General features: G+C 37.0%; 2 protein-coding genes across 4 annotated transcripts in view; one reads left to right on the top strand and one right to left on the bottom strand.

Annotated features, from left to right (window-relative positions):
- WDR17 (WD repeat domain 17) overlaps positions 1-2,766 on the top strand; it is a 75,707-nt gene extending 72,941 nt beyond the window's left edge. The window contains exon 30 of the mRNA XM_079305676.1: positions 2,694-2,766. The gene's annotated coding sequence lies outside the window, so the exon portion shown is untranslated. The remainder of the gene's footprint in view (positions 1-2,693) is intronic.
- The window catches only part of ASB5 (ankyrin repeat and SOCS box containing 5), a 29,908-nt gene extending 16,804 nt beyond the window's left edge, over positions 1-13,104 (bottom strand). The window contains exon 1 of one of the 3 annotated variants that reach the window (XM_079305681.1): positions 12,809-13,104. In XM_079305681.1, coding sequence (XP_079161807.1) covers positions 12,809-13,004 — 196 coding nt within the window. In that variant the 5' untranslated portion in view covers positions 13,005-13,104. Of the gene's footprint in view, positions 1-618; positions 682-12,808 lie in introns of those variants that run through there. The other 2 variants (XM_079305679.1, XM_079305680.1) reach the window with 2 other exon arrangements.
- Between the last annotated feature and the right edge of the window lie 403 nt (positions 13,105-13,507).

The raw sequence follows: 13,507 nt of genomic DNA, 5'->3' as shown, positions 1-13,507 counted from the left end.
AAAATACAGGAAAATATGGCACAGGCAGGAGTCCTAAACACTTCTAACAGAGTTCATTCCTCATTGCTGAAAATGTCAGTGTTCAGCAACTTAAACACTTCCTAAGTACTTCTGTATGCAAAGCCTTACAATTATATATTTGTCCTTAGTATCTTAGTACAGGACAATAATTCTGCCACCTATGTTCCTCTGTTGCCTCCTATTCCAGCTATCTAGAGACTTCTTACACATAAAGTTATATGTAAAGTTTACTCCTCCCCCTCCTTTCATTCCCTGTTCCCCATAGTAAATAATTAACCTTCAGTATCCAGTTACCTTGTGACAGGACAGCAAAAGTCAGGGTAAGTCAAGCCTTAAACACTTGCACAAAACAAACAGGGCAGATAAACAAGAAATGGTATTTTAGATCAGCTGATAAGAGAGCAGAAAGATTGAAAATAGCCTCAGTACCCTTCTGTTAACCCATGCAAGACAATAAAGTGCCACTAACAAAAGCATGCATTTACATTACAGCTAGGAAAACAAGCCCCAAAATGCAGTTTTATAGCCAGACCACCATAAATTGGGTCAGCTGAGCACGTTTCAGCACCCGGTTTCTGAAATGGCTGCTATACTAACCTTGGCTGGTCAGAATACCCCAGCCAGCCTTCCGTTTGGCAGGACACTCCCCTACACTTTCTAGGCGTCTTTTGGGGAGATTCTGGCTCCTCTGAACAGCAGTGCTTGTTGTCATGATTTGTTCCTGGAGGAAAGCCTGTCTGTCATTGGTGCAGGTACTCTGGTCTGACGAACATCCACAAATGATTTCTACTACCTTTTTTCCTCCTTTCCCTTCTCCACGGAGGATCTTGCTGTACTTACTGTAGAATGGCTACAACACTGAAATCCATTCAGTAACATTTACTAGCTTGGACTAGTGACTACAGAGTGGGGGAAGGGAAGGACTGCTCTAGCATTTTCTATTTTTAAAACAGAGAAAGAATCAGCTTAGCTACAGCATGAGTCTTAACTATTTACATGATTTAAATGGAAAGAAGGTGTTAATTTTTTAATCATTTAACATAAAAAATAAACAGATTCTTAAAGCATAAGAATTAAAATGTTTTGCTGCTTTAATACCAAGCAGCTTAAAACAGAAAACCAAAACTATTTTATGAGAATGGAAATTTTTTTAATAATAGTAACAACAATTATTACTGCATCAGGTTTTACTCATATGTAATGTGCAGATAAGAGTGACTTTAGAATTCAGGAGAATCCATGAAACTATGAAACACCCCTGGTTTTCTGTGGTTTGTTTCTTGTTTGTTTTCTTTTCTTTATAAATAGGGGGCAAAATATCCTAAAAATGCAAACAGAAACTAAGTCCTGAATAAAAGTATGTTTTGACTAAAAAAAATAATTCTTTCGAAAGTCTGATCCTGTTATGAAAGTAAGGCTGTAGTCTTGCCAGAAGAAGCACAGATCAATATTTTTTAAAAATAGTAACAAAACCAACCAAAGAGTGCTAGAATTTTTAGTTAATTCCTATGTATCAGACTGATACTATACAACAGAAATCTGCAGAGAGAAGCAATCCATGATAAAATTCAATCATTGTTCAAGACAGTGATTTCTCTGTAATAGTAACATGTTAAAATGTCACCTTTACCTCCCTGGCATTTCTTTGTAGTATTTCCTCATTATGCTTTTCTACAGATATATAAACTAGCCACTTGAAAATTTTTAACAAGCAAATCAACATTAATGAGGTCCACATAATACTACTCTTTACAGGTACCTGACAAAACTTAATCACTTAATCACTAAATTCTGCTCAGATATAATGCTCAGATATTTAATGAAATTTTCTATATCCCTCCTGGTTTTCTTTAGGAGAAAATGAGAGGGAAGATTACAGCTAGATAGGGTGAGGGGAAGAAGAAGGAGCAGCTGCAAATTTCACCTTGAAATTACAGCACAGGAGAACTGTCTTACTTGTAATAGTGCTACACCTTTTACAGAACAGAAGCAGGTGGGCTACTGCTCTTCTCACAAGGCAGAACAAAACAGCAATCTCATAGACATTAGGCTGCTTTCAGACAAGTGTTTTCCTCGGGTTTCATCTAGCTGAATGAATCAGAATATCTCCCAGACTGAAATAAACACTTCAACACATCCAGCAACCAGACTCTGCATGTAAATCTGAAACAGAGCTTTCACAAAAGGTCTCGTTATAAATGGGACATTATAAATATATCACATTAATACTAGAATTATGTGTTACTTTGTAGTGCTTTCTTCCAAGTAAATAAATACTGGAAGAGGAATTAACAGGAGGGCATACTAGGGATGTATGTGCCTGTACAGGAACACATGTGCCTGTGCAGGAACATACCAGCATTATCCTCCTGTGAGAAATAAACACTGACACGTTTTGCACTTGCCATGGTTCTGAGGCTCATCTCAGTTTTAAATTTCCATTTGGAATGGAATGCCAGGACTCTCATGAGAAGGTGGTGAGGATCAGAATCAATCAAAGCATCTGGGACTGCAGAGCAGGAATTGACAGTGGTCTGGCAAGAAAAAAATCTACATTTTTTGGTAGGAGTTCTGTGGGTGAGGTTGTCAGCTGAGAATGAATCTGTGTCTTTCTACAGGAGTGGTACAAAATTGGAAGTACTTCATACAAATGCTTTCCACATTTATTGCAGCCTCTGCTCTCTCTCACCAGCCTGAGAGGGTGAGTGACAGGAGCAAGGAAAGCAGCAGGTACACAGACAGCTGCCATGGCCCCACAGGAGTCAGCATCCATCACCTGCTCCCTGGTGCAGACAACTGCACAGCAAGCACTGAGCTGCCAATGCAGCGGGAACACCCCCAAAACCCTCCCCCTTCAAAGCATGGCTGATAGGAAAAGAATCTCTATGGCACACAGATATTCCAGAGACACTTTGGGTAACTCACTGAGTTGCTTTGAATACTTTGGAAGACATTAAAAAATACACATTTTTGTGTTTTAAAGAAGGCAAAGCTTATCCAGTTGAGAATTCTTGAAGGAACTTTTCACTAAATTCTGCTAGGCCCAAACATTCAACCTCCAGGCAAAAACCATTAAAAAGTCTTATTAAAAGAGTTCACAAATACAAGATTTAGAACAAAACAAAACAAAACAAAACAAAAAAAAAACCAAACAAAAAACCAAACAAACAAAAAACCCAAAAAATAAAACAGCATCAAAGATTGCCTGAAATTACTTTAAAAATATACTTGAGATGAGGAAATGGACATGGTTAAAACCTGGCTGAAGACCACATTATTTCACTTCCACCTCTGAAATGGAATTGCTATGTGATCTTTCTCACATCAACTGTCTATGCCCTGGACTCCATTAGCCACAGAATAAAAATCAGTATCTTTCAATTTCATTAGATAATACAACTATTAACATTCAAAACTACTTAGGCTTAGTCCTGAGAGTCTGTTCTTCATATTTTTCTCTATAGAAGACATTAAAACACTTCCAAAACCTTCCAGAAAACCTTTAACAGAAGTCTAACTGGGTGTCCAAACATATAAAAATACAGTTGACCATTATTCTTCCTGACTTGAAAAACAAGCAATTAGAGACAGCATTTAGATTACAGAAACTCATGGAAGCTTCAAAAAAGCAGCCAGGGGAAGGGGCAGATGCTACAGTCTGACAGTAAAAATGGATTTGGAATTCTGATCCAATTTAGTAACAAGCTTTAAATAAAGCACTATTTTACATTTCATTAATAATTAGTTCTGTTCACATTTATAACCCAGGGAAAGAAGTGCTAAAGGAAACTTTAAAAATCTTTTTATTCCAGATTTTTGTAAAAGGAAATGTCAGTAAAGTTTCAACATTTCCATATCTACACATAGCTCTCAGTTTAAAGGGGCAGCAGCTCTTAACAGAATGAACAGAGAAGTAAATTTTTTTTCCTCCCTTTTAGCAGGGAACTAATTCTATTTTCAAGACTATTTTTAAGGCAACACAGATACAATTGTGGTAACACACAAAAAAAGTGCTAATAAAACCAACAATACCCAAAACTCCCTTGATCTTTCAATACACAACGCAGTCCAATGTAATACAGTCCAAATTTCTGCAACAATAATTCATCCTAGGAAAAATTGCACAAAATTGCACCATTTGCAAATGTCACAGATTATTATTTTGAGTACAACCATCTCAAACCAGCAAGCCAATGAGCCTCCTTGCTTCCCAAACTGTTCTGTACTTTCAGGTTACTCTGTTTTCATGACCAGGATTATTATGGAGTCACAGTGACTGCATGGAACCTGCCACACTAAATTCTGGAACAGGACTAGAAACTGACTCTTCCTGCTTATGTGATCCACACCCTGCAACCATGAAGCTGAAATGACAGACAGGCTCCCTGTGGCTCAGTGCCAACCCCCAGGAGTGGCCTGTTACTTGATATTGCCAAAAACAAACCAGAAGAAATTTTGAACATTCCTCCCTGGAGGAGATGCCAATATGAAGCAAATTTTAGGAAGGATTGAGAAACTGTGGTTACTGACAAAAACAGCATCCTACAAGACCACAGTGGTGCCACTGTTAAAGTCAGCAGTGCCAGCTCAATGCCAAGGAACAAAAATGCACCATAAAAATACAGGGATTAAAGCTCTAGGAGCAGAACAAAGAAAGGCTGGGAACAACTTTTTATTTGTTTGTTAATTAGATTCTTGTATCAGGCCATACCTCATGGCAAGTATGATGGTGATATAAGTTATTAGCAAGCAATCAGAAGCTTAGGCATTATCCAGGTCACCAACCAGTCCTCTTGACAAACACCAACAGATAGGTAGGTAATGTTTGAATGATCACTAGTTACTTAAGCATAAAACAACATTTCTTTATACCATTATAAGAACTAAAAAAGTCTATTACATACTCTTAATACAATCTCATCACTGCCTCTTAGCTGGGAATCCAAATCAGTACTAGTAGTGTAGTAGTAGTGGTAATAGAAGATGATGATGATGATGATGATGATGATGATGATGATGATGATGATGATGATATTAGCAACAGTATGGCTGGCTGGCTAGTAATTTTCTACCTCTTCTCCTGAGATTTCTACAGTTGCTACACCTTGTGTCCTTGGATGCTGGGAATCATAACTGGAGGTTGGAAAAAGGTTTAAATTTCTGATATGACAAAGGCTTTGTCTCAGGCCTCCCAGAAGTCAAATATGGAGCAAATATGACACATTTATTACATTTCTTGCTTGTTTAATATGTGTACCTGTTAGACTCTTCATGCGGACAAGGCAGAAGAGACACAGAATACTTGCTGATATGTAAACTAAACTAAATCACAGAAGCCATGCGGTGGAACCTAAGCAAATCAGTTAGCAAGCAGGCCTGAGCTTAAGATTCTGACAGAAAGACAGACACAGGCATAAAACCAGTAGTCAGCATAAGAGTGGAAAAGAGCACCTCAGAGAGTATCTTCAGTCAATTATAGTAAAAGAACAGCCATAAAGAGAGACCATATCCATTGCCAGAAAGACTCCAGACATGGCAGAGTAACACCCAGTAGTGCAACAGATGCAGCATGCCACAAAGGATTTATGGCCAAGCTGCCAGCATTGCTGCAGTCATGAGCAGAGCTCAGTCCTTAGGCATGCTATGCAATTCCCCCCAAGCCACCAGCATCTAACTGGCAGAAGTTCACTCGCTGCTTGCCTGCATTGCGAATGTTTGAGAACATTCCCTACAAGGGAGGAATGTGAATAGCAAAACCCTGGCCATAGGCATCCAGGGGCTGAGGGAAGGAACACCACCTTCAGGGAGCACACTATTTTTGTCTTCCCCTGTTGCCTTATGCCCCACCAATGCAAGAAAGACCAGTGCAGATGGTACAACTGAGCTCTCCCAAAGCCAATACTGCAGTTTACTACATACTTTCTTTAACACCAGCTCTCTTTAGAGCCTTGCTGATAGATTGCTACACGATTGCCTTTCAGTCATATTGCTATGCACCTTCAAATCCCCCAGTTTTTAAGCTACATCACAGTTCATAATGTTAGTTTTGTACTTACATTATTTAACAAGCTTACTATTCATTTCACACAGAAAAATACAGAAATCAATTGATGAAGAGCATTTCCATATGAGTTTAGAGTGTACACTCCAAGCAAGCAAATGGGACCTAGGTTGGTGACAGTGCCAATACTCAGAAAAAAAACACATTTCATGAAGGCACACCTGAATGAAACCAGTCAAAAAATGCAACTGGTGGACTTCAAGGAGGTTCTGACACACACAGAAGAGTAAAAAATCCCCCCAAACAAATCCACATGACAGGCTATATCAGTTTATTTCAGGGAGGCAAGCATGCAAACAGGCTCCAGCACACATATTCACTAAAAGATTCTGTGGCCTCAGAAATTCATTAAGATAAGGGATGTAAAAAATGAAAAATCTGAATTAAAAGTAACATGCTTGGCAACAGATGCTCTTGCTTTTTGTTGCTGCAAATAAGTCAGGGCTCTGGCCATGTTGATTTAGTTGCATCATATAACTGAGCAAAACCTCTTTAGAATAGGTAGAATATGTTCTTCAAAAAAGAATGTTCTGGTATTTGTATAATACATGGTGTCTTTTTCTTCCTTCAAAGAAAGTGCTCTATTTGCTTTATTTTGAAGCATGACTCTTCTTTAGCAGTCATTTGTCATATTAGGCAAAGTTATTTGTGATGAGCTCCAACAAAAAAGCTCTCCCTTCTAAATTTTCAAAAAAGAATATTCATACTATCTTAAGCATTTTTACACCATTAGTGTACGTGCTACAGATGAAAAACAAATGCTAAATGTGGTGCCTTACACCAAGTGGTATGGTGAATAGGTATGCCATACAATATTCCTATCATTGCTAAATGAATCTCTATTGTATCCAGAAGCTAAGAGAGATCTTGTATGGCTTTTATTAATAGAACTGTGATCTCTGTGGAATGCAAGTTGAGAAAATGCCTCATGCCTATCTCCCCTACCTAACAACTGTTGCTGAGTGGCATTATCAATTGCAACTTGTTAGGATAAAATAAATATGAAAACTTTGCTCTAATCATTCACTACAAGCCTTCCAAACAGTAGATCTCTGACAGTGAAATACAGCACCATTGCCTATTTATGAGCTGCATTTTAAGGACCAGTTTCTTGGGACTAACCAAGTAGTTCTCAGACAAAAAAGGAAACAGAAAACTTCATAGTATTTACCAGTCACTGGAAGAAGATGGAGACTCCAGAAGACTGAACTACCACAATCCTGTCAATGGCTTAATTTAGCCTAACTAGAATACTGAGCTTTCCTACCATGCCTGACCAAGGCAGATACAGCAGATGGGTAGCTCAAAATTTGCTACAGTGATTCAAAAGTAGATTTTTTTAAGCTTGGAAAAAAACAGAGCATATTCAGCTCTCCTGTTCTGCAAAACCAGTATGTATTTTAAGAAGAATACTATAAACACAACTTCTGCATTAAAGTTAAATAACTTTAACTTAAACATTTATGGATAAAGTGAAATTTTATACCATTTTTTGTGAAGAGAGGTGACATTATTAAAAAACAGGATATTTAAGATGAATCATATTACATTTTCAGAACTACTTAGCTTATCTATCAGAACCCAGGTATCTGTTATATATACATGATTAGCTGTTTGCTGTTTATGCTACATTAACTCTGCAATTCTTTCTTTCATGAGAAGGTTCCTCTCTATCACTTTTGGCTTGTAGCTAAATACATTTTGACAATTACTGAGTATCAGGTTTCCTTTTGATAAAATAGTAAAAAGTTTAGGAGTGGGAACTGTGCTTCCTTCTATAAAGTTATCTGTAGTAACAAATAGAGGCTCTTTTATACACACCAAGATCTTACCAGTTGGCAGAGTTTATATCTTACAGATTCAAAGTATCTGATACTTGATTAGTTCTTCAGATTTGAGACACAAACTTTGAAATCACCTCATACCACAGCAGTACTACCTCATCCCAAAGCAAATAAACTATAAAACTCATCTGAAGCTCCAACCCAGTGCTCCTATACACAGAGGACTTTCATGACATGACCAGTTATTTGGTATAGTAAGAATCTAAAAACTTCTTTTGACCCTCCAATGTTCATCCAGCAACAGCTGTACAAAAGGCTGAGTTATTAACTCTTCACAGATCTCAAAATACCACGAGAGAAGAAATGTTACTCTGTAGATCACTGTCATTACACACAGTTTGCTAAATATACCCCAAATTAATTTTCAAGTTAGTTAATTGTGTATCAGTTTGTACAGCACGGAATTTTAAAATGGAACAAACATATATTTGCTATGAGTTTATGCACTAAGAAAGAAATTAATAAAATGCTGACTTTTGCAAAGTTTCAAATGCAATGAATATGTAAATGTTCACTTCAACACAACAGATAAAGAAACACTGTGCACCACAATCTATTTCCAGCACAGTTCTAGTCCCTGACTGCAAAGCACTTGGCTCCAACTAATCAGTCCCTTTCACATCAATGGGGGCAAGAGTATATGAGTGTTTACAAAATTAGTGCCAAAGTTAAAAATAACACAGCAACTGGCACCTTTATTATAAAATTGATCCCTTTTTCATTTCATTTTTAATGGTATTAATACCACTGACTTCACTGAAAAAAAAATTCAATTCTAATAGCTTATTGGGACACAGGTCTTCAATTCACTTTAAGTAAATGTAAAAGACTGCAGGGTTCTGTCCTGCAATTGGTGCTATTCAGGCTTTTAATGTTGTGAATGATAGAATAATGTATTTATTTTTATGCAAGCAGTAGATGACACTAAACTGTAGATGTTACAACTGCTCAGAGAGAAATAATTCAAAACAGACAAGTAAAACAAGTAAAACAGAGAAATTGTCTGATACCAAGACAAAATTAGCTGAAGTCCAGTACAAAGTATTGTACTTAGAGAGGAAAAAGCAAATGCACAATACAGTGACTTTGTTTTAACATGTGGTTTACAGGCTACAGACTGTATCCATTATACTTTACTGCTGAGGGCGCAGCATCATTCCAGGAGGTATTACACAGGGTGCCATTTACATGGCACATGACATAAGTGTTCCCTCTGTATACAACTAATAGCTCCCCTGGTTACACTCATAAAGGCTCAGCTGGAGCACTCTGTTAAACATGGGAAATTAGACATCAATAAAGATGTCTGTAAACTATATATGAACTGGCACAAGTCCAAGGGAGAGCAACTGCAGTAACTCTAGGTGCTAGAAAATAAGACTTAGGAGGAAAAACTAAGTTAAATCCTTTTTATTTTATTCTAAAAAAAAAAAAAAAACAAAACAAAACAAAAAAAAAAACCAACAAAAAAAAACCAAAAAACCAGCAGAAGTAGGAACATGCATTAAATTGATTACTTCTCACACACACAGAGAAACAATCATATTTTATGTATTTAGTTTGCAAAAATAAAGATTTAGGTCAGTCTTGGGGGAAGTGGAAGCAGTCTAGTGATGAGAACAGAAAGACTGCAATTGGTTGCATAAGGATGCTGCAGAAATCACTATTACTAAGCATTTTAAAAACAGATTGGCCAAACATTTGCCAGATAACTCATGTATATTTGATCCTAGAGCATTCAATTTACCTCTGAAGGTACCTTTCAGCTATACACAAGAAAAGTTTTACTCAGACATCATTTCCATAAATAAATTAATGCAGCTTACAATTAGTAGAGCTTTTACATGCACATTTGTGGTCTTAGCTGATGCTGAACACTGATCCTTTATTTCAATGCCACATAAACAGTATAATAATTTCTAATTAATTATTGTGACATTATCCAGCCATTCATACACACTTGAGATCCAGAGGATAGATGGAGTGTAGATTGCTGACTATTAAAACTGAAAATATTCCTGAAATATTAAGAAACAAAGTATAACCCTTTTCACAATAACATTTAGCAGTAAAACCACACAAAGCAGATGACACAGGCAAAGCTGTCTCCTTATATTTAATAGAGAAAAAGTGACAAAACAAAGCAAATCAGCCTTGAAATGTATAATCACTGGGCCTTAGTTCCTGAACTGACCTCTATACCTTCAGTTTGACAAAAGGAGCTCCACCAAGAAACTACTGCTCTGTACCTGAAACACCCTCAATTGCACAGGATTCATAAAAGAAAGACCTATTTTAACTCAAGGGGTTGATTTAGTAAGTATCAAATAATGACTCTGCCTAGTAGCACATTATTTCCAAAGTTCCATTATTTCAAAATTATAGCACTATGTCCTAGCCAAGCCATTATAATAGCAATAAGTAATTTTCTGTCATTAAAAGCAAACCTAAAATACCAGTGCTAACAGAATTTTGAGAGCATATAATCAGGTTAAAACTAGAAAATTAAATGAAACATTTCCTCTAATTTGAATTACTTATTGAAACACTATAAACTTTGATTAGCTAATGAGACATGTTCGGCTAATTATCAATTTTGGTGGTTCTTTGTATTGTTTTTTTCTGCCAAGGTTTTTCTGCTCCTTGAGAAAAAACACAGAATGGATCACTAATTAGGAGGATACTAAGTATTTTATTTTACAATGTAATGTCTCAAACTGTTTCCTGCTTCATGCTACTTACTGTTCATCTTTTAGATATCACTTTTAAGGGAATATTTTGTTACATGTATCATATAAACTCTACTGAGGCATTCTTGTTTGTCAAATCAAATCCCACAACACAGTTCAGACACTAGCATGCTTCCTTCCACAGACATAGAATAGAAAAGATAAGATAAAATAATAATTTTGAGGAGAATTATTTGCATCCCAAAGAGCAAGGATTGCTGCTGTTAATCACAACAAATGGATGGATAGCAGATTGGGTAACACTAGCTGAACATGTGCTTACAACTCCTACAAATCCAGAACCAGCCACTGCAAGCTGGACAGTGAAAAATGAAGGCACACTGATGTTGAACTGCAAAAAAGTACAGTTTAAACACAAAGTAGTTGAATTAACTATTTTCTTTTAATAATACAAGCAGAAAACCTGAAAAATTACCATATGTTTGATCCTTTAAATCAATAAAAACCTCTGCCACCTGACCAAAACAGTAATCTGCAAGTGTGATGGATTTTCATCTTTTGCACTGGCCAGCTACTAGAATAGATTTACAATACGTACATATAATAATAATAAATTTATTTAGGGATAATAGATGAGACTTTTGAAAAATGACTGAATTACAGATTCCTGGGTTCAGCAACAGGTAACACCATAGACACTACTTTACTCTCCAGCCTGATGCATGCTATTCCTTTCCCTCCAGTTCCTCCCAAGTCTCTTTCCTTCTGTGCCCAGCTCATGTGTTAGTCTTCCCATAAAGAGCTACCTCAGAGCTAGCCAGCAGTTCCTGGCAAAAAAATCCTGATTTCAAGTAAGGCCTTCTCCATTCTCTGCAAGTATCCCTGTCTCTGCTCTTGCTCTCCTACTGTAGTGAATATATACATACACACCCTCACCCCCCCCCCCCCCACACATATATATATCTGCACATACACTCACACACACACACATGCACAGTAGTTCAAATGGTGTCAATTAACAGGCTCAGATGTAAAAACCCTGGGGTTCAGAGCTCATGCACATGATATAAATCCATCCCAAGTAAATCTTCTGCAAAGCAAGCTAATTTCTACTTTAGGATTTAAGCCTTTATTTCTGGATTGCGAATTTTAACACCCTCATACAAAATGTCTAGCTTTAGTCCCAACATTAAAGACTGAAAAAAATCTTTCGAGTTTGAAACTGTTTCTGACTCATTTCTATAGTTTCTCCCTTTACATTTAACTTGGTACCTAGGGATGAGTAGTAAAGGCAGTAAGAGACAAGTCTTCCCTTTGCCCAACTCAGCTTGATGCCATCCCAGAATGCAAGGAACAATAAAGACAAGTGGGGCAGCAGGGATCCCAAGTTGACCAAAATCAGGGCTCAGTCCTGTACTAGCGTGCCACAATTTAGAAGTGTTCTGTAACACCAAAGAATTAAATTAAAACAGTGCCTCACTACAGGTGAGCTTGGGGCAACAGTTCCACTAAAGTTCTGCTCATGTGAACAGAAAAATGAGTTTTACAACAGCTCTCAACCCACTAAAATTGGAAGGGTTTCCAGACATATGCCCAAAAGCTGGCCCTGACAAGTGTCACTGAGGTTCCTGATATGTGCCAAAAGACAACTTATTCAAAGTACATGAGGACTACATCTTCTCCAAAAAATTCCTGCAAGAAAATTTTACCTCAGTCAAGACATAATTCTCAGAAATATTTGGACTAGCTTCACTAGAGTGGTGCAAAACAATCATATGCCAAACATGGAAAATTTCAACTATGCATGGTAAGCTGGGGAACATTAGGAGCAATTGGGAAAATAGTCCTGGACTGGAAAGTATTTGGCAATCTTATTTATATACAGTCATCTTAAATATAGGCCTCCCTCCTAATAGAAAACTGGCTGTGATATTTCAATTTTATTCTGTACTTAAAATTAATCTAAAAAAAAAATAAAAATCAAATCAAACCAAACCAAACCAAAAAAGCTCACATGACCTAACAACACTCCTATAGATAATTTTTGTTATACAAAACACAGCAACTACAGGAAAAAAACTCCACTCACTCATAACTTGAAAAACTGAATGTAAATGAGGCTAGCAAGCAAGTAATTACCTGAACAACAAAATCCCCAAAAAGTAGTGAAAACAGAGTATGTACAAATATACCTTGTCCTTGAGGAACTCCATAAAATTCAGCAGCTATCCTTGCTGCTTCCTTACGGTTTCCTTTCACAATGTAGAAATGACTAAGTATAGCAAGGCTGATCTTCACAAAAAGTTTAAAACAAAAAAGTGAAAGTATAGTAAAGTAGACATTGGATAACTGCTGCGCAAAAGGGCGACTCTCTTCTATGACAGTCATTGCTGCAGCAAAATCTCTGTCAGTGTTTGGGTCAGGCTCTCCAATGTGTTGATAAGATCATATGGCTCTAGCCATGCACTCTTGGGAACAACTGGTCCCGAGGAAAGAAAATATCAGCTGGTCATGATGCCTGCTGCTCAAAATATGACGATTATTTATACTGTACATAGTACTGAGTTCACTACCGCTCTTGCTAGCCCGGTGATATTCATGTGGGACAGCAGGTTCCAAGATCCTGGATTGTACTTGTTCCACTTAAAAGGTCTGTTGCATTCCAAATTCTGCATTTCTAATTCTTTTACTTACATGCTTAAAATACATTTTCGGAAATATTATTATAAGGCCCTGGAATTCATGTACTAAACCACATAACCAGATAATCTTTTTGCTAAAATATGTTCTCCTCCTGCTTAAGTACAATTGCTCTTTTCTGATATTTCATTTTATGTCAGACTAATATGTTTCCTTAAAAAACTCGAATTGTATCAGTACATAATTGATGT

Source organism: Erithacus rubecula (genome assembly GCF_903797595.1).
Source record: "Erithacus rubecula genome assembly, chromosome: 5".
Classification (NCBI taxonomy): Eukaryota; Metazoa; Chordata; class Aves; order Passeriformes; family Muscicapidae; genus Erithacus; species Erithacus rubecula.
Note: the sequence above shows the minus strand (reverse complement) of the source record. Positions and strands in the feature narration are given on the sequence as shown.